The 24,709-nt window shown below is 30.6% G+C and overlaps 3 protein-coding genes across 6 annotated transcripts; 2 read left to right on the top strand and 1 right to left on the bottom strand.

The window, feature by feature from the left end:
* LOC107416963 (transcription factor MYB102) lies at positions 1–1,703 on the top strand. The gene is made up of 3 exons (XM_048472181.2): positions 1–239; positions 489–618; positions 789–1,703. The coding sequence occupies exons 1-3, from the start codon at positions 107–109 to the stop codon at positions 1,609–1,611; spliced, it is 1,086 nt and encodes a 361-aa protein (XP_048328138.1). The 5' UTR covers positions 1–106; the 3' UTR covers positions 1,612–1,703.
* A 7,980-nt stretch (positions 1,704–9,683) lies between these two features.
* LOC107416949 (uncharacterized GPI-anchored protein At4g28100) lies at positions 9,684–12,281 on the top strand. Its single transcript, XM_016025499.4, has 2 exons — positions 9,684–11,189; positions 11,759–12,281. The coding sequence occupies exons 1-2, from the start codon at positions 10,584–10,586 to the stop codon at positions 12,086–12,088; spliced, it is 936 nt and encodes a 311-aa protein (XP_015880985.2). The 5' UTR covers positions 9,684–10,583; the 3' UTR covers positions 12,089–12,281.
* A 1,284-nt stretch (positions 12,282–13,565) lies between these two features.
* LOC107416952 (equilibrative nucleotide transporter 3) lies at positions 13,566–18,534 on the bottom strand. 4 transcript variants are annotated; one of them, XM_025073267.3, is made up of 10 exons: positions 18,310–18,534; positions 16,779–16,839; positions 16,563–16,667; positions 15,851–16,006; positions 15,571–15,714; positions 15,360–15,465; positions 14,642–14,814; positions 14,397–14,557; positions 14,041–14,299; positions 13,566–13,945 (listed from the first exon to the last, which is right to left on the bottom strand). In XM_025073267.3, the coding sequence occupies exons 2-10, from the start codon at positions 16,818–16,820 to the stop codon at positions 13,838–13,840; spliced, it is 1,254 nt and encodes a 417-aa protein (XP_024929035.2). In that variant the 5' UTR covers positions 16,821–16,839; positions 18,310–18,534; the 3' UTR covers positions 13,566–13,837. The 4 variants fall into 4 exon arrangements, with proteins under 4 accessions (XP_024929035.2, XP_024929036.2, XP_015880986.2 ...); XM_025073268.3 differs by lacking the exon at positions 18,310–18,534 and adding an exon at positions 17,640–18,036 and having other exon boundaries at positions 14,642–14,709; XM_016025500.4 differs by lacking the exon at positions 18,310–18,534 and adding an exon at positions 17,640–18,034.
* Positions 18,535–24,709: the final 6,175 nt, after the last annotated feature.

Raw genomic sequence — 24,709 nt, 5'->3', positions numbered from 1 at the left:
TCTCCATCTATAGTAAGCCGTAATCTTTTTCTCCTACCTGTAGAAACTCCTCCATAACCAAGAGAAAAACTTGGATAAACAAAGCCGCCTCTGTCAAGCAACAGAAATGGGAAGAGCTCCTTGCTGCGACAAAAACGGACTCAAAAAAGGTCCATGGACACCGGAAGAAGATCTTAAGCTCGTCAACTATATTCAGAAGCATGGACCTGGAAACTGGCGAGCCCTTCCGAAGAACGCAGGTATATATATATATATATATATAGAAACGATATGACAAATGATTTATGCAAAAGAATTGCAAGGAAGCATCATAACCATCGAATCTATATGATTTCCGTGATTTGATGGGTATAGATGATTATTCCCCTCAATTCATTTTCCATAAGTTTTTTATCATATTAAGACCGTTTATTTGATAATTAAAGCTTCTTGTTCTAACTGATATCTTAATTTGTTCTAATTAATGCCATGATTGATTTATTTAACAGGGCTTCAACGATGTGGGAAAAGTTGCCGCCTTCGGTGGACAAACTACTTGAGACCTGATATCAAAAGAGGAAGATTCTCTTTCGAAGAAGAAGAGACAATTATCCAACTGCATAGCATCTTGGGTAACAAGTATGTTATTAATCTTTTTTTTTTTTTTTTTTTTTTTAATTAGGATTACAATAATTTTCTAATCTAAAAGGTCCAAACTAAGGCCTCTACCTTTGGACTATTGGGCCAATCTCATTTGTCAATCTTTTGATAGTTAATAAATTTGTTGTTTTTATGTTTTTCAATATTAGGTGGTCGGCTATCGCAGCTAGATTGCCAGGACGGACTGATAACGAAATCAAGAACTACTGGAATACCCATATAAGAAAAAGACTGCTTCGTATGGGAATCGATCCTGTAACTCATGCCCCTCGGCTTGATTTTCTCGACCTTTCATCAATTCTAGGCTCATCTCTGTGCAACCCAACACTTGTCAATTTGTCAACCTTGTTGGGTGGTTCTCAAGCCCTTTTCAATCCCGATTTCTTAAGGCTAGCTGCAACTCTCATGTCCCTTAAACAAGAAAACAACAACCCAGATTTGCTTACGCAAAACTTCAATGAAAATATTAATAACCAGCTCTTTTCCGCTCAATTACCCAATAATCAGTTTCAAACTCAACTATCTCAACAGGGCTTTTCAACGGAGATGGTGAAACAATTACTTATGCAAGCAAATGCTGATGGGTTGTTATCCAATATGGGTACCAACTTTGAGTGCCCAACTAATACTGCTACCACTACTACGCCCCAAAACAATATTGGAATTGCTAATTCGGGTTTGTCGGAAAATGATTTTGCTTCGCAACAACCAAGCTATTTGCATTGCGGTTCCAATCCTTTGGTCGGAGATTTGCCCGAAAATTTGCATTTTCAATCTGTAAATGATGGTGGGAAGAAGGATTTCGATTTCGATTCGACATTGTCGACGCCGTTATCGAGCCCAACTCCGCTGAATTCATCATCCACATACATTAACAGCAGCAGCACCACTGAGGACGAGAAAGAAAGTTATTGCAGTGATTTTTTCAAGTTTGAGATCCCAGAGGGTCTTGATATCAATGAGTTCATGTAAATTTTCTTTAGTATACTAATATTAGTAATCAAGACTGCATGTACTTCATTTTTTTTTTATTTTTTTTCCCTTTTTGTGGAAAGAACTTTTTTTTTATCGGTTCTTTTTTTTTTTTTTTTTTTTAATGTGGGAAGAACGTCTTTGTTGTCTAGCTGATGTTGATAATGAAATTCTTTTCATTTCTTTCTTAAATGGTTGTGATAAAAGAATGTGTAAAATACCAATTTTTCTTTCTTAAAATACCAATTTTTCTTTCTTTTGTATTATCCATAAACTAAGCAATTAAATCTCTCTTAAATTTTGTTAAAAATAGATTGCCTCAGCTGCTATGTGCAAAGCCAACCTACCTCTCACATTTAACTTTGTTAAAAATAGATTGCCTCAACTGCTATGTGCAAAGCCAACCTACCTCTCACATTTAACATCCCCACAACAAATAAAAAAGGAAATTATTTAACCATGAAATAAATATAAAAATAAGAACAATAAGATAAAAAAGAAATTAAGGAAAAAGACAAAGAAATGCATATATATATATATATATATATCACGAGTCTCTCATCCAGTAATCTCATATGATTTTTATAAAGAATACCGAAAAATCAATGATTTTTATATACAGTTGTTTATAAGAAAACCAGCCTTTAGCAGAATCCAAAACAAAAATTGATTCGAAATTTTGTATGAGAAATTAACTCTATATATATGTCAATTTTTGTTATATATAATTTAGTTGAATTTATTATACAAGAAGTTCATGTTAATATTAATAATTGTTATGATACCTGTTTTAAAGAGGCAAAGAAAAAAAAAAAAAACCAATGTCTTGTTCTGCATTAACATATCTTTTAAAAAAAAATTTTTGACTTTTAAATTTTAAAAACTGATTCTCAAAATGTACAATTTTCTTCAAATGAAATCTCCACAAAAAATTTTAATCAAAACCAATAATGAATAATTTTTCATAAAAGTTTTTATGAAAAAGCATAATTAAAAGCTACGCCAAACATGATGTAAAGTAATTTTGTTATTTGGTAAAAGTCGCAAATAGCAGAATTATATGGTATTATGAATTTTATTTTTCTGTTCGCTCAACCTCCTATCCCTTTTAAAGATAAATAAATAAAATAAATATATAAAATAAAAATAAAAAGAAAAACAAAAGAAAATATTTTATCTTTCCCTTTCACTTTTAATTTTTCATAAGCCATATACGTTACCCTTATTGTTGCTCATCAACCACAACAAATACATCTCCTTAAAGCTTAAAACTTTCTGAATTGAAAAGCTCAAAAAGTACTTTATTGTCTCCACATGCCGTCTCTTATCTAAATTTTTGGTAGAAGTACACCTTTTTGAATCCTTATAAAATAAAGTATTGTATTATAATATATTATTATATGCACATAATAATAATTGAAACTATAATTATAATGCTGAACCACAAATGGGAATGGAACCTCATAAAATTGATTTTGATTTTCTCCCTTATATTCAAAGGGGAAATTAAAGGAACTTTTTGACTATCACGGTAAACATATATAATTTCAAACAATTATAGGAAAAAAGATATATATTGCCGTGATGATTTCAAACAAGGAGTAAATTGAAACATTGTGCCAAAAGCTGGAGAAGAATGGGAGTGACATTGGCGCCGCCTTATCATATTCATCTATTAACATTAACCTTTATTTATAAATTTGCACATGTTACATTCTAACTTATTTATCCAAAAAAAAAAAAAAATGTTATATTCTTTCGTTTTTAAATTTGCACATGTTATAAATATTTCTGGGGCAAGTATTTATGCTACGTGGAAGTTAACTTTACTTGATGGGTTAGTGGAAAACGAATCAATAATTATATATTGAAGTGATGAATGATGATTGCGTGTCAATCTTGTCCGCCATTGCCAGCATTTCTCTTTATTTTCTTTTTCTGTATATTACTCGGCATTTTTTATTTTTTTTTTCCTGGACAAATGTACATTGGAATTCATCAACTCAATAATTACAAATTTATCAAAAATAAATAAATAAATAAAAATTACAACAAACGACCCTAGATAGAAAACACTAACCTCAAAGCAGGCCCAATATAATGACCATTGGACCAATTAAATATTCAATTAATCTAGGAGCCCAATATTATTTGTTAGCTTACTCTGTCCATGAAGACTTATATGTTTGCAGCGAGAGGGGTGATGATTGGCAATAAATATGCACTCATATGAGACTTCAAACTCGTTTTCCACCAAAAATATAAATATATATATATATATATATATAAGCCAAATGTATATACACGATTTGTAATATATAGCCAAATAATCTAGGCCTTATGTAACAAGAAAAATGAAGAAACGTTCCATATGTTAAATTATTTGAAATTTTCCAATCAAGGGTACCGGATTGTCTATAACTAACTATATTAATGTAATTGGAAGCAAAAAATATATTCATATAACCAAAAACCTTCATGAATATTCAATTGAAGTGAGCGCTTGGCTAGGATGTTATTTGCAATCTATAATTTTGGTTTACCGGATTACATTTTTTACACTAATTAATTTGCATTGACATGTTACTTTTAAATCAACATCATTACTTCAAAAGATGTATTCGTAAATTTGAATAAAATAGAAGTTATTATTTTTCTATGTGTACTTATAGATATATATATATATATATATAACAAGGTTTTAATGAGAACATGACTTTTTAAATTAATAATAAATAAGCTTAATTATTTAGAATTTTTAAACTCGATAAATAATAATATATTACATCATATTTAAAAGTTTTAAATGATTAAATTAACTTAAAAAGTTAAACATATCCTTGTTGAAATCTTATTATATATATATATATATTTGTACTGCATATTTGTTTTTAAGATAATAAGCAAAGTTTTTATCAAAAAAGATAATAAGTAAAGTACCTAGCTAACAAGTTAACAAACTTAACAGAAAGAAAAGTAAATCACAAAAACCCCCATAAAATGACAAATCCAATACTTTTTTCGAGGCTAGTGTGGCCGGGCCTCCAGGCTTCCCCTCCCCCTCAAGACGCGAACCCGAGCACCCACAGGCTGGAATGTGGAAACTCTGCCACTTGAGCTCCACGGCAAGTCGGACAAATCCAATACTTGTCCTATATTAATATTCCAACTACTATATTACCCAAGAAAAAAAAAAAAAAAAAAAAAAAAAAAGGAAGAACTAACTGCTATGGTTAATTTGTACTCTATAGCAGTATTTGGGTATGATGTGGGTCCCGCAAAATAAGGGTGAGCGTGGGTTTTGTGCAATTTTTTTATTTTTTTAATACAATTGAAGCAAATGGAACCATATGAAAAACCAAACTGATCTTCCATTTACTTCAGTTTGGTTGGGTTTATTATTTTAATTTTAACCTTTTTGATAAAAAAGTATTTATTAGTTTTTAATGATTAAAATTTAATATCATTAATATTTAATTGAATAATTTAAAAAGAAAAATATATTAATTATAATTATATTATATATATGATCAGTTTAGTTTGGTTTAGTTTAGTTTTGTTTAAAATTGTTCTAAATTGACCCAAATTAATCATAAATTGAAAACTAAATTGAACTGGTTAGATTTGTGCCCACCGCTGGCACTTCACATTTACATGCTCTTTGTTTTGAGTTATGATTTTTAGATCTATTGACGATGTATTTCTGATATTAATAACAAAGCAAATGTTAAGAATATGAAATCAAATAAAAGAGAAGAATTATTCCCTGCGAGAATGCTAATGTCAACATATAAAAGAAGGATGGGGTAACCCCTTAACCCTTTTGTCAATTTCGTCTGAATTATGGAACCATAGAAATAAAGAATTCAAAGGACGTATTTTCCATCAAGTTGAAAGGAAGGGGCGGTGAATGGTTTGCTAATTGATCCACCAAGGCTAGGCTTTAATGAAAAGGCCTTTGAGTAATGCATTCCATGCTGAATAAGTATTTAAGGAGATCATTCTAGCTACCATTTTAATTAAGTTTACTTTCTATGTTATCTATCGAATTCCTTTGGTTATCTCAATTAATAATTTGAGATAAAATATCTACTTGACCAGGTAACAATTTTTTATTTTTTGGACATTGACTAAATAACAATCTTTAACCCTTCTCATATCAATAAATTTTAACATATGGTAGAATAATATATATGCTCAAAACATATCAAAATTATTCTTTTCTTTACAAGAAATATGTGAATCTATTCAATTGATATTCTTCCATAACAATGATAATTGATCTACTTGAGGGAGGATGCATCTAGAAAATTAAAAAACTGGTCGTTTGATGTGATTTTATTTTGTTAAAGTTAATTATAATGGCATGGTTGATTGTTTTCAAGCGACAATCAAAACATAGTTTTGAATTTGATTTACTCCAAATACTTAAAAAATACTCCACTTATTTTTGTAAGGACACTTCATATTAATGGTTAACAAAGAAAACTCAAATGGATAATTGGATGTATCTCAAATAATAATTTAATTTCAAGTGGGAGTATCTTAGCCTCCAAGATTTAAAAAATAATAATAATAAATAAATAATATAAAAATATTAATGATGTTCAATCTTTAAAATATAAGGTACTTTGTTTTATACCAAAAGTTAGAAAGTCTGAATAAAATGGTGCTTGTGATGGGAAAAAAGAAAAAAGAAAATTAATAATATTATCTTGATGATATCACTTCCAACTCATTAAAAACTCTGTTCTATTAAATTTGCTAGAATGTTAGACACCATGACAGAGCTAAAAAGTTGCAAAATCTTTAAAATTGTAGTTAGAAAGAGAGGGAAGTCTCCAAATGCATGAATACTTATTTAAGAAGAAAGTTTTCCTTGCCCTTTTTCTTTATTTTTTGCTGAAGAAATGTTTTCCTTGTGCCCCAACTTCACAAACCTTTTAATAATAGTGAATCTTTTCATGGTGGGGTTTAGTTATATCCTACCCAAATTAATAAAGTGGTCAATATTGAATTAAAAACAAAATATAGATGCTTTGTTCTATTGTGGAAATATTAAGTTAGGAGGGAAAGCTTTAATATTAAAAAAAAAAAAAAAAAAGAGAAGTAAATAACACTTCTTCACCAACCTTTTTCAAATCTCTAGTTTCTATATAGGCTAGCTATTTAGGTTAAATGGGGAGGCAGAATAATTAAATATTCTCATTGATCCAAAAAAATAATTTAAAATAATTTCAAGGATAATGGTGATTCATGCAGCTTAAAAGCCTAAAGGAAGCTGAAAGTGCTTGAATGACACAGATTCCATCTTGTGGCTGGGGACCAAAAAAACGCAAAACAGACACAGATTCTATCTGATATACCTGTTGTGCTCACAAAAAGAAGATAAAACGCTGAATATATCATGCAATACCATAATGGCATAATCATCTGCTGAGGTTAAAAATAGACAAGTGAGATCTCTTTTCAATGGAAAGGTTATCTATAATTTTACTCTGTAATATTCAAGATAAAAACAAAAAATAAAGAAACAAAATAATATATATATATATCTCAATTATTTTTTGTCCTTAATGAAGCAAAAATATAAAAAGGGTGCATTTAAAAAAATTGGATAATTAATTGTAACAACGAAACAATCATAAAGTACAATTTATAAATAACTTGGCTAGTGTAAACTTGAAGTATAGATGCATTCAACAATTGCAATGAGTAAATTTAATAAAAGTCAGGGACAGGAAAGGTAAAATAATACATTATGAAAGTAAAATATTAACAATTATTATTTTTTTGTTATTAGAAAGTAAAATATTCTTGTTCGTAAACGAATAGAATTGATTGATTTAATTTGTAAAATGAAGTGTTTTTTTTTTTTTTTTTTTCCAAAAACAAGAGTAGCCAATGACAAGCATTTGGAGACAGACACGATGCCCGACACAAACCCAGAGAAAAGCCGAAGTCAGACACCGTGGGCCTCCTTCTTCAAAAATCCGGCGAGGCAAGGCTGCCACCAAGTTGATTTTGGGCCCCCTCAACCCCGGTTTGCAACACCATCATTGCAACTTTTCCTACCTCTACTTTACAAGCTCAATTACCAATATCTCTCTCTCTCTCTCTCTCAATCTTTTCATCCTAATCTTCCATATATAATAATGTTTCTTTTGACTGTTAATGATAACAAAAATTATAAGAAAATAAACGAATGCAAACAAATTTTTAAATTTTATTTTTTTCTCTTGCCGACTTTTTTGAATAAATAAAGGGACCCAACCCAAAATCCAATGAGGAAAAGAATACAAAATTTATGAAAAATATCACAACATAAATTATTTTATTTATATTTAAAAAAAAAAAGATATAACTAAATAAACAATGGGAAAAGCAATTTTTTCTTTTTCTTTTTTTCACAAAGGAACTTTTAGGTGGCATAATTTTGGCCTGATTGGCGCTTTATGTTTGTCTTTAAACTCACGCATCTTTTTTCTCACCTGGGGCTCTGTTTATTTCCCCCCCCCCCCCCCCCCCCCCCCCCATTCTTCATGGTTCACACACACTTTCAGAGTTTCGCTCGCTATTCTTTGACGGAACGACTCTTTGGTTTATGAACTACCCATTTTGTCCCTTTATACAAAAAGGGAATATGCAATCAACAAACAATGCTTATAAGCCTAGCTGTATAGTATATGTAGGGATAAAAAAAAAAAAATTCACTGGCAATACTTTTTATTTTTTATTGTGTAACAAAAACAAAAACATTGTCCATTTTGTAAAAAACATTATAGAACCGACTGGGTTATTCGATCCATGTGAGAAGATTCAGATCTAACTTTTTTTTTTTTGTTTTTTTTGTTTTTTTTTTTGTTCATGTCTTTTGTCTGAGAGGTAGCAATAATATATTACTTTATGTTCTCTTTTTGAGAAAACCAATTTGGTATAAAGTTTTTTTTTGCTTCGTATAATGGCTGTCACGCACGCACAACAGCACTCTTGGTTTGGCCTATGACTGGCTAGAGGCCAAACTTTAACTGACCAGTAATTAGCCACACGCTTAAGTCAAGCAGATACTTGTTGCTCAAAAGAGATCCACACAGAAAACTGTCAGATCCCTAGGATGCCCTTCCAATTCCAATGCCAGTAACGTTTGTTTCCCTTTTTCTTATCCTTTTGAATAGAAGGGCAGGTCAGGGGATAATGTAGGATTAGTAGGGGTATTCTGGGTACTGTATCTTTATTAACGTACAATTTGTGACCTGCAGCCCTGATTTGTGGGTTTTATCGATCATATATATCACATTCATGATGTCCAATGTCCCAATCTTTTTAAACTCGTACAGAAAATTTGTTACTTGGGTATAGTCCAACACTTTTTTTTTCTTAAGCCTTTTATCTTTCAGATTTTTTTCTTTTTGGTTAATAAAATCTTTCAGGAATTAAAGAAAATAATTATTGCCTCTTGGAAAAGCATTTCTATGGGTAAAGTGTACAAGTTTGATAGATCAAAATAAAGCACCTTTAATTTTGAAGTTGTTAGCGTAATAGCCTAGGCTAAACCCAATTCATCAATTATTTTTCTTGTTTTATTGAATGGCTTAATCGTATATATGATATTAGGAAGGAGCAATCAATCATATTCTATGAGCAAGAAAGAGGAGTCAATCAACCCAAGAAAGCGAGAGCCAAAATTTAAAATGTTACTTTTTTTTTTTTTAAAGTACTTTTGAAATAACTTAAATTATTGGCTTAGAAATAAATAACAAACGAAGAAAAATAACACTTTTAAAAGTTTTTATTTTATTTTTTCAAAAAACTATATAGAAATCAAAGCATTTTTTCCTCCAAAATCCGAGTCACTAAAAATCGTCGACACTCTTTATTCAGGTTATATTTTTTCACTTTTTATTTTGCCCCACACAAAGTTTTATACTTTGGAGAAAATAAAAAGGACCAGCTTTGCACGTGGGAAGGTGTTTTTGTTGAGGCAGCGAGTGCTCAATTTCACCATGCACCAGCAAGTAGAGCAACAAAGTCCTCAAAAAGGTATGCACTTTCATATCATCAGTCTCTGAGGGAAGGTAGAGAATGAAAAAGAAAGGGACACCATAAGCTGACAAATTCTGAGACACCCTTTCTTATCATACAAAAACCCAAAGCCACTCTCTCTCTCTCTCCCTGTCTACCAAACGAATCTCTGCTCCTCTCTCTCTCTCTCTCTCTGTTTCTGAAAACAAAAACAAAAAGAAAAAATATATACATATTATATAATTTTTCAAAGAAATAATTAATACATTCTAGAATAATTGATGAGTGCTTGCTTAGCTTCGTGAACTTGGGTCTTGGAGCGCTTTGATTAAATCCAAAGAGTGATTTCCGACTCCAGTGACTCTGAGTCTGAGCCTTGCCCTTTCTTTTTCATGTGGATTGTGAATTTCTATCATATATCATCAAGCTTATTAGTGAGATAGAAAGTGATTGAAACAAGAGAAGAGAGAGAGAGACCTTTCATCCTTGGTTTCCTATCTAATACCAATCCTTGTTTTTCTTTGTTTTCAAAGTTTATATTACATTTTGCTCTGTTTTTAGTTTCTCAGAGAAAGGCTTTCATGCAGAAACTCTCTCGAAAAAGGAAGTAAACAAATATTCCTTGCTACTTTTCTACAATATCGATTTCTCAAATTTTGAATATCTCTGAATCTCTCTCAAACCCTTTTTCACTTTACCCTCTATAATTTTAGAGAAACATAGAAAGTGGGTCGCCTCCAACATAGAAAAGCCTTCTAAAAGCAGATTCAAAGTTCTCATCTTTAACCCATTCCTTGCTTTCTTTCTCTCTCTGTCTCTTTCATGTTCCAACTAGTTTTTATTTTTTATTTTGCCTACTTTTATTATTAAAATTTACACTCTAATCACATTTGCTCGAGCACCAAACAGGTCCCCAAAATCTCATCATTCCATACTCTCATAACCAAAAGATGTCAACTTTTACGTCCATTTTGGCACTCCTTGTTCTGCTATTCTCCAACTTTCACCATTGTCTCGCCGGTTTACTCGCTGAACCTTTGAAACCTGGCGAATACTCGAGCCCCAATACAGTCCCAGCCTTTCCGGTCCAGACCCAGGCCCAGAATTGTCGACTCGACCTCTCCGATGAGCTATTTGGCGGTGTAAGGGAAGCCTGTGGCAGAGACCTCGACCGAAGCCGATGTTGCCCTGTACTAGCGGCGTGGCTCTTCGCGGCTCACGCCAGGTCGGCACTTGATGTTTCGTCGGCTCCGTCACCGTCGCCCGATGGAGACCTTCCGATGATGCCTGATGACTCGCAGAAATGCGTGAACTCGCTGCAGAGCTCGTTGCTGAGCCGCAACATTCGGCTTCAGCAACCCAATTCGAGCTGCGACGCCATTTTATGCTTCTGTGGGATCAGGCTCCACCAGATTACGTCGCTGAGTTGTCCGGCGGCGTTTAACATGTCCGGGTTCCACAACGCCACTCCCACCGCTGCCGTTAAGAATTTGGAGAAGAATTGCCGGAACTCCTCCTATTCCGGCTGCACCAAATGCCTCGGTGCTCTGGAAAAGGTCAGTTTCAGTGAATTCAATTAATTTTTTTTTTTCTCCAAGTCATTTAAGTATAAAAATCCTCTCGTTGTGTCTATTTATAGGTATTCATTTGAAAGTGCAATTATTCTGTTTTTGTGGGACTTTTCAATTAATGGTATATATGTAGGCATTAATGGTTTGCTTTGGTTCTTGAAGAAAGAAAGCTGCATTGAGATTTGGTATCCAATTTGTGCGCATTAAATTGACCAAATTAACAACTGGGTTTTTGTTAAAATTATAAATTGTTGTAATATGACCCGGTGACAATGGAAGTGGAACATAACAATAGGTTTTAGACATGAAAGCGTAGTGAAAAAGAGTTTGATTTTTCCTTTTTGCCAGTTTGTGGAAATGAAACAAAGTCGTTTTGTGTAAAGACCATTGACAAAGACTTTACCTTGGGTATCATTCTGCTGCCATTTCCTTTCTGAAACACTATTTGGGTGTATCACTAGGACTTTTGGATTTCAATTTCTCCCAACCTTTCCTCTTTCATATTTTGTTAAGAGACCAAAATGCCCATCTGAATGGTTGATAATTACAAACAGCTAAAGGGCGGGTACAAGAACGGAACGGGAGGAGAAAGTAGGCAAAGTGAGAGGGCCAGCAAAATGTTCAACAGGGATTGCCAGCTCATGGGTCTGACGTGGCTTTTAGCGAGAAACAAAACGGCGTACATACCGACTGTTTCCGCTGTATTGCGCGCCATCATGTACAGTGCGCACCCACCGCACCAGTCCAAGTGTAGCCCGGACCAGGAGAACATGCCTCTAGCCGTTGACTCGTTGCAGTTCGAGAAGGCCAGAGCCTCATCATCACCGTCCAATATTTGGTTTCCGATTTTGCCCCTAATCATTTTGGTGTCTCTGTTTGTTTAGGTCTGTCAGATTGCCTTGGCCTGTCCAGTGTATTTTTTGGTAGTCGCTGTCGGGTCACGTGATGCTAGTAGACAAACGGGCTTAATTGGGTTTGTTTTGTTGAATTTTTTATTTTTATTTTTTGGCCCACTGTAAATACTTAGCTCGTTTTAAGACTTGTTTCACATGTAGGACGAGGTCTGACTTGTTCACATTTCCCTTTTTTGTTTTTCGTAAAAATGTTCACATTTACTCTAGAATTATATTTCTCTAAACAAACATAATTTAAAAATTTTAATTTCTTCTAAACAAAAAAGTAATAAGGGATAAAATATTGGTTTGATTGGCAGAATGTTCAAGGACCACACTGTAATTTAAGCTCCAAATTGGTAATAAATAAATAAAATTTGGCAAAGCAAGACATTAATAATAAATAAATTGTTGAGGTTGTCGAGGAAGCTTAATGAAATCCATAGAGAAATAGTAATTCCCCAGGACCCAGTATGTTGGTCGCATAGAGTTTCATGAAAAGTGGGGAATATGCACTTTTGTTTCATATAAAACTCTCCATTATAAATATTGGGTAGGTATAAAAAAAATTGAGTAGATATATAGATTAAGATGTTCAAGGGCGAGAATTGCGGTTGAATGTTTGTCGTATTGTAGGCTTGAGGCACATTCAGATGATAAGCCATGATCTTTGCTTCTTTTTTATTTTTTTATTTTTTTATTTTATTTTTTAACTTAAACATGAGCCCAGTAAATAATCTGCCATTTTATTTGTTTATTTACAAGGAAATTTGATTTTTATTATCCAAACCTACATAATTTTGGTTACTTTCTTTATCCAAAGAAAAAAAAAATACATATATATTTTTTTTCTACAAAACCTTGTTCTTCAACAAAGGAAAATAATTGATTAGCATAAAAACAAGAAGGAAAAATGTTGGTTGGAGACAATTTACTTTTCATGGAGTTTTGCTTTTTGACCTTTAAGGATGGTTTTATACTGTGAAGAATCTTCTTCTATGATTAGGCTGGCATACCAAGTATACCTTGGACAGATTTCTCTGTTATTAGCCCTCACCTAATACACGCATTGGTTTTTGTGGGGTCCGGCTTTTCTTCATGATCAAATAACACGAGGTTTTGCATCGAATCCTTCATTGATGAAGTTAGTCATGGACGGCAGGCGCTTTTGCTTTGACTTTCTAAAATCACTTTCTTATATCTCCATCATTTGGAGGATAAGATAAGAGATTTTGAAAACTAAATGTTTCTTCATTAGGTGCTAGATAGTGAGCCTGCTTCGATGAACAAGTTTATAAGCTCACTAAAAACATTGAATAAATAGTAAACCAATAACATTCAGAGCTAAAAATTTTAGTACAATGCAGAATATATATACATATATATCAGATAAATATATATATGTATATTCTTGGTAACAAGTACAATGCAGAATTGAAACATATAATTTCACAACAAAATAAACAGATAAAAGAACAATCAGTTGTTTATCCTGCACTTATTCAGAAACAATGTACATAAATTCCGGTCAAGACATAGAATACAATAAGCAGGGATTGGTCCAATTTTTCCATTCTGTTACAGCGGATTGCCCACTAATTTTTACCATTTCCATTATAAATCACCACCTATGATCAAAATTTGTAAATTTTCCTAGAAAACTGGATTTACGAACACTTACAATCTGAAACTAAGCAAGAGAGAAAACCCCAAAAAAAATAAAAATAAATAAATAAATGTTCACCAGCCCTTGCCTATAAGCCACAACCAATCAAGTGTGACCCCCGCAAATAACCCTCCTACAAGAAACAATACCAGAAGGTTTCCCAATGCATTTTGCTCCGGTCCCTGCAAAATCCAAAATCCATAATCAAATAAAATTTGATGCTTATATAAAATTGATTAAATTACTAGTTTGAAAGTATATTATGCAATGAACAAACCTTGTAACCTTTGGGTGCAGAAGTAAGGACACAGACAGTAAAGTAGCCATTAGTTAGACCCAGGAAGGACGTCAACAATATCATCCAGCCCTGATCACCATACTTGGCAGTGAAATAAAATGCCGGAATGAGTAAGAAACGAGAAAGAATCGCTATCATCAGTCCTCTCCTGGATGTCAACTTCAGGAATTTAAAGAGTGGAATGTATCTTCCAATAAGATCACACACATTGTACATGGCAATTAAGACCAGTGCATACCTGATGTGAACCAGATACAAGAGTGTCATTGTCATGTTTAAACATATATACAGATAGATAGAGAGAGAGAGAGAGAGATTGTGAATAAAATACACACCATGTACCCAAACTGTGAGATCCAGTATCTTCAGATAAAAATCCAGGAAAAATAGATAATGTTAGCACATATATCAGAAACATATCAAGTGCATAATCCATATTCTGAAATAACAGTTCTTTGTTGCTTAGCCGCTGTAGTTTATTAGGATCTTCCCCATCCTACACATAATGCCAGCATTAGAAAATATGTCATTTTTTCAGACCAAAACAATTTTGTTAGCATATTTAAGTGGAAAAACTTACTATTTCAAGTAATGTCTGGATGCCACCAGCAGCAAGATCAGCTGAGACAGTTTTAGATCCTTCTGAAGCTGCCTTGGAGCGGTAATATTTAACAATTGGCATTTTTGGAAAAGCAAATGCATATAGAAGAACACATAGAAGCTCAAAAAAAGCAGAGATGGCAAAGAATAGAACTGCAGTGTACAGTGACATATAAACAATCCTTAGTTAACAATGGTGAAAGGTCCAAAATATACAATTTTCCATTCAATGCAACAATATTTTCTGAAAAGTAAATGGGATAACAAAATAATAGTACAGAATAATTAGTTATGAATAATTTGGCGTTCCTGTTCTAATTTACAATGGAGTGGATTCGTTTTCATTATTGGCAAACCATTGTATGGTATAAATTCCCAAAAATATTCAAACGAATTACACATCAATATACTGGAGCATGACAGAAGACATCTATAGTTATAGCATCAATAGCCTTAAAACATTTCATTAAAAAAAAAAAAAAAAAAAAAAAAAAGCCTTATAACATATAGCCCCTTTGGTAGGTGAGGCAAACAAAACAAGTTAAAGAAAGCATGTATTTCAGGTTACATGACTTTTTAAGTTTGAGCTATTGCTATCATTGCAAACGCCATTTCATTCTTGCAGAAAATATAAGTTTGTAATCTCAAAAGAGCATGGCAAAATGCCAACAAATAACAAACAAGAGACTTGAACCTACTAGCTCCCTTGCGAAGACCATCCTTGGTATTCTCAAATGCTGCCTTTGTAATTAACCTCAAAGCAGAGGTTAGAGCTCCTGATGCAGCCAAACCAGCAAGGAAAGACTAAACAATTTTAAACCAGGAATGCTTTAGGATTTAGGAGCAGATCAATAAATACCAAGAACCCAAAAGAGACATAGATTTTATATCCTAGGCACAGACACTTACTTGAACAAATTCAGGAAGCATGAAGGAAAGATCTCCAACCATCCCACCCTGAACATGAGCATCTGCAACTCCAAAGGCACCACTTATAGCACATATTCCAATAAAAGTTCCAAGCCCTCCTTTACCAGATGTTGCTAAATCTAACTACGGAAGAATGATAAGGAGATAAACATCAGCTCTGTTGCAGGATAATGATATGCACCTAAATTAATCATGTATATCACTGAATAAGATATGGTAAAACTGAGTAGCGAACTTAATATACTGTAAATGCACTTACAACTAATACCAAAACAGAACTCAAGAAAAACAGAATATATCCAAACAGGTTCCGTCGCCTAGTATTGATTTTTGCCTCATGGTACGCCAGTACTGCAAGTGTTCCCAGGGCAAATGGCTGATACACAAGCGTGAGAACCCTTGACGGATGGTAATCCTGTACAAGGATAACAATTAGAAAAAATGAAACTACATATAGCAGATCGATGCTACAACTTTCACTTGTTGTCTTAATCAAACACAACCAATAGTTGCATGAAAAAGTGCTTCATCACAATTCAGACATTAACTCGCAAAGCAAACCTATACTGGAATATCATGTCTGTGGGGCAGAGAAGAATCCTCGATATAGTCTAGAATTATAGCACAGGAATGGTTATAATTTTAAAAATTCCATTCACAAACAATAATGTATGATAGAAAAACTTGGTCTAAGCTCCAGTAAATTCACAGGGAAGCGTGCAAAACCATGCTATTGAAACTGTGGAATAATACCTGTTTACTGAATCTCTATAACAAAAAGAACAAACCACAGAAACTATCTATATAATTGCATATTCATGAAGAGTGTATGATCAAAATGCTTCAGATTAAATGCGTAGCTTCATGGAAATGTAATAATAAAGAAATGCCATCTAACGACTACCATCATAAAATAAGAATATCTTCAGAAACCTAATCAGCATAAAAGATAAATAGGACACGGTAATTACCGGGAACAAGTAACCATAGTAGTCTTCTATTGTAAGCATGCTGTTCCACGAAAAAAGGCACCCATTTCCAAGAAGCCAACATACTACCATTGCACCATACTTCCCCTTTAACATCAGAGAGAGTATATTAGAAGTTTCTCTAACAAATAGATGGTCACCCAACCACAAGCAGCAATTTCACACTGATCAAATGAAAGCAAAACACTAATCACAAACCTCAAGCCTGGCAGGAGGTCCATTTTCATCAAGGTTTTCCATATTTCTTTAAGCCAACCCCCTGAATCACAAGTAATGGCTAATTACAATGCTAATTTGGTCTAAACTTGGAAATTAGTCATCATTGAGTTGTCTTAAAATAATTCAATCCAATTATTTCTCTGCAAACCACTCTTGGGTTCAATCTTTTGATCTCGTCTTGTTTTCCCAGGAAAAAAAATTTACACAACAGAAAAACAATAAGCCAAAAATCAGAAAATTCATCACAACCAATAAAAGCTAGTGGAACAACAGAGATCAGAAGGAAGTGCAGACAACTCTACTATTCACAGATATATCATAGAACTAAGAAAGCCTAATTTTGAATATGATATCATTGTCAAATATCTGCCATTGAATAAAACAGCTTTCATCAAACATTCCACTATATCCTAAGTAGAAGAACCGATTTCAGTTCATCTTGGAAACCATTACTCTTAGACATTTAGCAAAATACTTGCAGCCCAACGAATACTCCAATCCTTAAAAAAAACAAACTATAATGGTAAACTTCACATTGAGCAGAACGCCATATTGGAAGACAAAGGCAAGGCCCAAGGATAGTACCCAATACCCAAAACTTCATTTTTGCATGAGCAATAACAAAATTTGATATAAGAAATATCAGCTCTCTCTTTGTGCCTCTCTCAAACACAGGTAGAGACATATAAAGAGAAAATGGTTCCAAAATAGATAATACTATACTCATTAAAACGAAAATGAAAAATTAAAGAAGCATCAATCCAAAGCAACAAGGAATAGAAAAAAAATAAAACTTCAGAGATGAAATGAGATGAGAAGTAAGAGATATGAAGAACTTACTCTCAGAAGGTAAGTAGATATGGAAAACGGTGAGAATATTGGACTTTTCAGTAGAATCTGAATCTATGAGCTTGATGTACACGAATCTCATACATGTATATATATATATATATATAGAGCTTAACAAAGTTGCACCGAGATAACAGGAACAAAAAAACCCACTTTCAAAAATAAAATATCGAAAAGAAAAGAAAAACCCATAGAAAAAGGAGAAAAAAAAAAATCTGCACAAGTTATTTTGAAAATTAGATATTGTTTTAATCTGAACAAAAAGAAAAAGAGAGAGAGAGAGAGAGAGAGAGAGAGAGAGAGAGAGAGAGAGAGAGAGAGAGCCAGTATGTCAGTGATTAGATAGAGGTCCAAAATTTTCCTTTCTCAAACTTATTTTGCAGCGTGCAATTATCTATTGACCAAACACAGAAACAATATACTTCTATTCTTAGCAAACAAACAAAAAATGAAAGAAAAAAAAAAAAAAAAAAAACACATAAAACTCATAAACAATATAATCCAGTAACCAATACGTATACCCATTTGCCTTTCAGTATTTAACCTATTCTAGTAATAACAACAATTCACCAAAAGATTAACAACAAGTATTCCCCAAAAAATAACAACAAAAAAAGAACGTAAAAACCGTAAAAAGCAATCTTAAAGAGAAAAGTGTTACCTCTTTGGAACAGCCGTGGCAATGATCACCGTCCCAGGCTACGGTTCAATTAGATCAAATCCTAAATTTTTTTCTTTTTTTTCTTTTTTAAAAGAAAAAGGAAGAAAAGGGTTTTCTACAATTATAAACTGATCCTTTTTTTGGGTAAATATAAACTGATCCTTTTGTTATCTCCAATTATTACTTTATAAAATAAAATAATTGTCGTGTTGGTATTATAGCTCTGTCTTCACATTTTATAAATTCATCAAATTATCATAGCCGCGGTTCACATGCCTATTAACTTATCATTAGCAAGTATGAACATGCACGGGGAATTAAACAAGCTTTTATTTTTATTATCCAATTTTAAAAAGCCTCACCTTTTTTTGTTTTTTTGTTTTTTTTTTTTTTTTTTTCTGAAGTCAAAACCTCAACCTTTATATCGACGTGCGCATGTTTGTTTGTATTTGACAAATTATTGATACTTGTAGGGTTCTTCTTTTATTTTATTTTTTTAATTTATTAGAAAAAAAAAATTTATTATTTGTTATCAAGTAATGGAATATTGCTTTTAAGCACAACATGTATATAATTTTAAGTTCCGTACTTTTTTTTCCCTTTTTTGTAAATGTTTAATAGCTTATAAAAAATGAATTTTAATAAATGAAATAAAAATTTGAGGACTTCTCAAAAGGATTTTTTTTTTTTAAAAAAAAGAAGCATATTATAAGAAAAATATATTTTAAATCCAAAACAGCTTAAAAAGCAAATAATTGGTATGCAAATAAAATCCTTTTTTACTATATTAACCATGCTTATAAGTAGGATAAAATTTTGTGGGAGCATACAAGCAGAGTTATTGATTTTTTTTTTTTCCCTAAAATATCAAGCATAGCCCCCAGTCCCCTATGCTAAATCTGCCACTGTTCATTAATATGTATATAAAATATAACTTTTAAATATTTTATATATTAATATAATATAATAATAGATAAGTGAATCTTTTAAAAATTAAATGTAACTAAATAAATCAAATATTGGCGTAGATAAATTGAAACGTATGTTGATAGATTTATTTGGTATCTCTAATTTTAATATTATTCTTATTTTATTGATTTATATTTAAATTTTATTTATCTTTACATTCACTTATTTATATTTATTTTTAATCAATAAAATAATATATAACACATTATCTTTACCACATTATTGAGAAACAAACTCGTAAAAAAAAATAAAAAAAAATCCACGGGCTTGTAGCACAGCACTACCATGAAATTTAAATAAATAAAAAAATAATTATTTTTTTGGACAGCCAAAAAATAAAAGAAAAAAGAAATTGACTTTATTTATTATTATTATTATTATTTGATCTAAATCACCTAAATAATCTACGCCAAACCCAACCTATGACCCAAATCCATGTGTGAAGTGTATATATATGGGTGGTTGACCGGCAGAGCCATCTCACTTGGGAAAAATTAAAAAAAACCGCTAGATCTATCCCAAGAAATTGACTTTGACATTGGCAATCAAATATCCTAATTTGATAACATCAAGGCCAACCCAAGGCAAGTCCAGCCCAATTAAGAGATTACTCCCTACGTGTTTTTGGTTAAGAAGCTAAATTCCCTAGGATGTTTCTAAATACACCCTAAAAGCTAATTCCTAATACAGATGGCCCAAACTTGAACATAAGGGCTATAAGAAGCCCAAAATCACCTAGATATATACCATTTGTTGCTTAGAGACGTAATCCATTACCAATTTATCAAAAAAGAAAGTCATCCATTACACTTGAGCGTTACTCTTGGGGGGAAATATCATTGACCCTTCTCGGTTGCTATAAACTACAGATGTCAACAAAATTGTTTTTCAATCACTTACCTTTTATTCGCATTAGTCATAAGTAACAGTCAAAGGTATAATAAATATTTCATTTCCAATAATATCATTGAACTTGTATAATTTGTTATAATTTAATCCAAGTTAAATTACATCATTCAATGAAAAGAAAATTTTCTATGAATATTAGAATTTAAAAGTTCAAAATTGCTTCCTTCCACTGTGAAATACTCACCTTCTTTTAACAGAAATTAATTTTAAAAAAAAAATTGAAAATATTGATTTTTAAATAAATATCGAATATATTTTAGTTATACATCTTTATTAATTATTCTACATAAATATTTAGAGAAGATGTTCAAACTCTAACACTGCAATGATTTGGAAGACCTAAAATAGGTGGACTCTTCTTACTTACTGGTGGAGATGAGATCCCACAAAGCCCCGTTTCTGCCATGCATTTATCCCAGTGGATTTTTAATCTGTTAATTAAAAAGAACATAACAAAGTAAAGTGTCTATTATAACCTTTGATCCTTGCTATTAACTATGTTAAACAGCCTTCATATATATGATAAAACTTACATCTTAATGGCTTAAATTTTTAGGAGAATTGATATTTAACATCGTATTAAAGTATAAAATTTTAGAAATTTATATTCGGAATCCACATTACCACCCATTAAGGAATAAAAAATAATTTACAAATAACGAAAAATATTAGATAAATTTGATGTACATAATAAATATAATAAATCCCACATTCCAACGACATTATGGACAATGACATGAGAGGTAAATGACAATATTGTTGGGATCTATGTGTAATTATAGTAAATTTCAAGAGAACCCAATAATATTAAAGTAAGTTATTAAAATCAATTTTGTTGAGGTTTATGTGCAATTATAACAATCCTTAGAGGAGATCAATAATATTTTTCCCTTATTCTCACCAAAAAATAAAAAAAAGAAAAGGAAAAGACAATTATCTCTCTCATACCACATATCTTTCGTCTAACTAACTAAATAAATAAATAATTAAAAGACCTGAAACACATGTAGTCAAATTTTCTCTGAAGTCTGGATTTAAACTTCAGAAAAATCCTGGAGACGTTGGTATCAATCATATATGCTTCCAAATCCATACAGTTGGGTGTGCATAAATATCACTTGGCTGTTTTTGCAATAACTCTCTCCACCATCGACCGAACCCTACTTTATAGCCTATTAATCTAAGCTCTCCCATCCGTTCTTATTTAAAGCCTTTTTGTTTTTTTGCCACCTTAGAGATGAAAATTTCCATGATTTGCCGTCTAACTTTTCTGACTTTGATTAGGTCGTCCATGGATTTTCTTGTATTGGGAGGGGGAGAGTTCAATTTCTTGTTGAAAAGAATCAGTCTAGAGCCTGATTATTTATTTATTAATCTCCTTCATTTTCATCATTTCCTTTTTCGAACCTTAATTTTTGATATACATCCCCTTTTATATACACATAATTTAAAATATCAAAATTTTTGAAGAATTTTTTATCTTTTAAATACATCTAAAAAAATAGCTTTCAAATGGAAAATGATTATAATTTTCATAATATCAATCAAAATTTTTTATTTTTTCCATAGTTTTCATGAAAATTTCTACTATAACATCTATATCAAATTTTTCATAATTTGGTTAAAAAATCTATGATTTTCATAGAAATTCCAGAAATTTTTATAAAAATTCTAAATATCTATAATTTTTTGGTTAAATTTTTTTCTCAAATTTTTTTATAAATATTATTGATATTTAGTAAAATTTTTTACAAAATTAATATTATTGATTATTTTTTAACCTTTTAATTGTCTTCTAATAATTAAACAAATAAAAATAAGAAAAATTCACATTTAATAAACAATGTTCAAAATTATATTAGACAAGTCTAACTATCATATTCTTAAAAAAAAAATAAAAAAATTAGCATCACAAATTACTAGTTGATCTACATATTATTATTTTTTTACAATAATAAATATAATATTTGTATAAATTTATTAAAAAGTAAATAAAAATTAAAACGTAAACAAAAATTGAAGGATATGCAGAAATTTTCTGCTAATAAAAATTCAAAAGTTCTATATCAATGGTATTCGATACATGCAAATTTAATTCTCAAATATTTATATAAATGATATATTAAAAATTATATGTAAAATTATCAAAAAATATATATTTTTTCATAATTATTTATTATATTTCATATTTTAAAATGAGAATGAGAAAGAAATAAGTAATTTTCAATGACCTAGAAATTTTTTATAGTATTAAAATGACATTTATAAAATATAATGTAATTGTAATAATTATTTTATCTATCTTAGTTAATAAATAATTTATTAAATATGTATTTTTTTAATATTTTTTATTAATAAAAATGTATTTTTAATTATTAACACTTATTATAAATCAATTGATTAAAAAAATATATATATTCATTCAATATTTTTATAATTTTAATAATCAATTGGGTAATTACTTACTTTAATAAGTTAATTTTAAAGTTTTAAAAAAAGTTTCTTTTTATTTTTTGCTTTTGTTTTGTTTTTTGAAACAACACATCTACGTAAGATCTTTAGTATGTAGTTATACTTCAAATCATGCCTGTTTTACCTTGTAGCTAGGGCTGGTATATATTTAAATCTTACTAAACTTGTTGGAGATAAAATTTAACTAAATACTGAGTACAGCATTCAACCTAAACTAGTTGCATGCCTACTCGCCTAATACACATGTTTTGTCCTACCATAATGGGCTGTCCCTCTAACCTACTCTTACTTCTTTTAACTAAACACTATGAGCCTCTAGGTCTTTTCTTAGGTTTTTCTGTTTCCCAACTAAGAATTCAAGCATTTATTGTCCTATCCACAAATTAACATCCTTATTATTATTATTATTATTCTTTTTTTTTTTTTTTGGGCCAACACATCTTATTTATTGAACTATTGTATATATAATTAATATACGTTGATGTACAAACACTAGGTCTATTCTTAGGTTTTTTTGTGTGTCAACTAAGAATTCAAGCATTTATTGTCCTATCTACAAATTAACATCTTTATTATGATTATTATTATTTTGCCAACACATCTTATTTATTGAATTATTTTATCTATAATTAATATACATTGATGTACAAACACTTAGTGAATTATGAATTATTGTTTTATTTTAGAACGTGTTTATGTTTTTAGTATTATTATTAGTAGTAGTACTACTACTACTACTATTTTTGTTAGTATTACTATTAATATTATTATATTTTTCTTATTTCTGTTCAACCTCAAAACTTTTTCAAGTAATCAATGTTGATTATTATTATTTAATTAGACTTGAAGAGATAAGAACAAATCTTAAAAGTTTTGGTTGTTTTTATCAACAATAATATTTATTTTACCAAAATATTTATCAAATTTATGTATTAAATAATATAATAATATTTATTTTTTTTAATTATTTATCTATTTAAAAGTTCATTTTTTTATGTTTAGATTATATAAATATACTAACCAATAATATTTCAACACGTGTTATTTTATATATTAATTTTATGACATTTTAGTACTTATAGCATTACTGTTTCATTGATATATCATTTAAAGTAGTTTTTTTGTTTTTATTTTTAAAATTTTATTCTCATCATATTTTCTCTTACCTCATCTCTAATATATTGATTTGTCTATCCTCTTTTTTTGTTTTTCTTATTTTTAAAATGGTATTTATCACCGGTTGTAATAATTATCAATGTTATTTAACAATTTAAATAGCTATCCTTAAAAATTTACTTTGTCAAATTAGAATTTAAAAATAAAAATCAACACATAATTAAATAGTATATCAAGTAACATTTAGCATATAAATAATGATCTTATTGATGCTCATCATCATCAATGATAAATAGCAAAACTCTTTCTACCATATCTATTATCTATTATGTTTTGTCATATATTGCTTGTATTTCAGATTTTAATGAACAAAAATCAATAACTTTAGTGATATTTTGAGCTATACAAGCTATTAATGCATATATATTATCACGTCATATGACTTCACATGTTTCTTCTAAAGAAGCTGTCATGAAAATGCAACATAATTTAAAATTGGATAACAAATCAGTATTGATATGTTGTCCCGAATAATCCTGCACAAAACTAGCTCATAAAAAAAAAAAAAAAATTAGGTAAATTTTGATTACAGAAGTGTGCTTAGTATATATTTGACCCACAAAATTAAACATGCTAAGCAGACATTTGACCATCAAAATCAAACATCTATATACTCCCCTCATTTTAATGTCCCATTTTATATTAATTCTCCTTAATTCATAAATTCTAAAATATCCTCTAGAATCAGGCTAGTTTTGATTATATATAGTTTCCAACCAACAATTCTTAAAAATCATATGACGGTAAATATTTCTCAAAATTACATATCGGCCAACTTGAAAATCCAGAGAATTGTTTATTATTAGCCTCTCGATAGTGCAAGTCCAACACCCCCAGAAATTACGAAATGTGGCATTCATCGGCCAGCCCATGC

The sequence above is a fragment of the Ziziphus jujuba genome, chromosome 4, assembly GCF_031755915.1.
Source record: "Ziziphus jujuba cultivar Dongzao chromosome 4, ASM3175591v1".
NCBI classification, from domain to species: domain Eukaryota; kingdom Viridiplantae; phylum Streptophyta; class Magnoliopsida; order Rosales; family Rhamnaceae; genus Ziziphus; species Ziziphus jujuba.
Note: the sequence above shows the minus strand (reverse complement) of the source record. Positions and strands in the feature narration are given on the sequence as shown.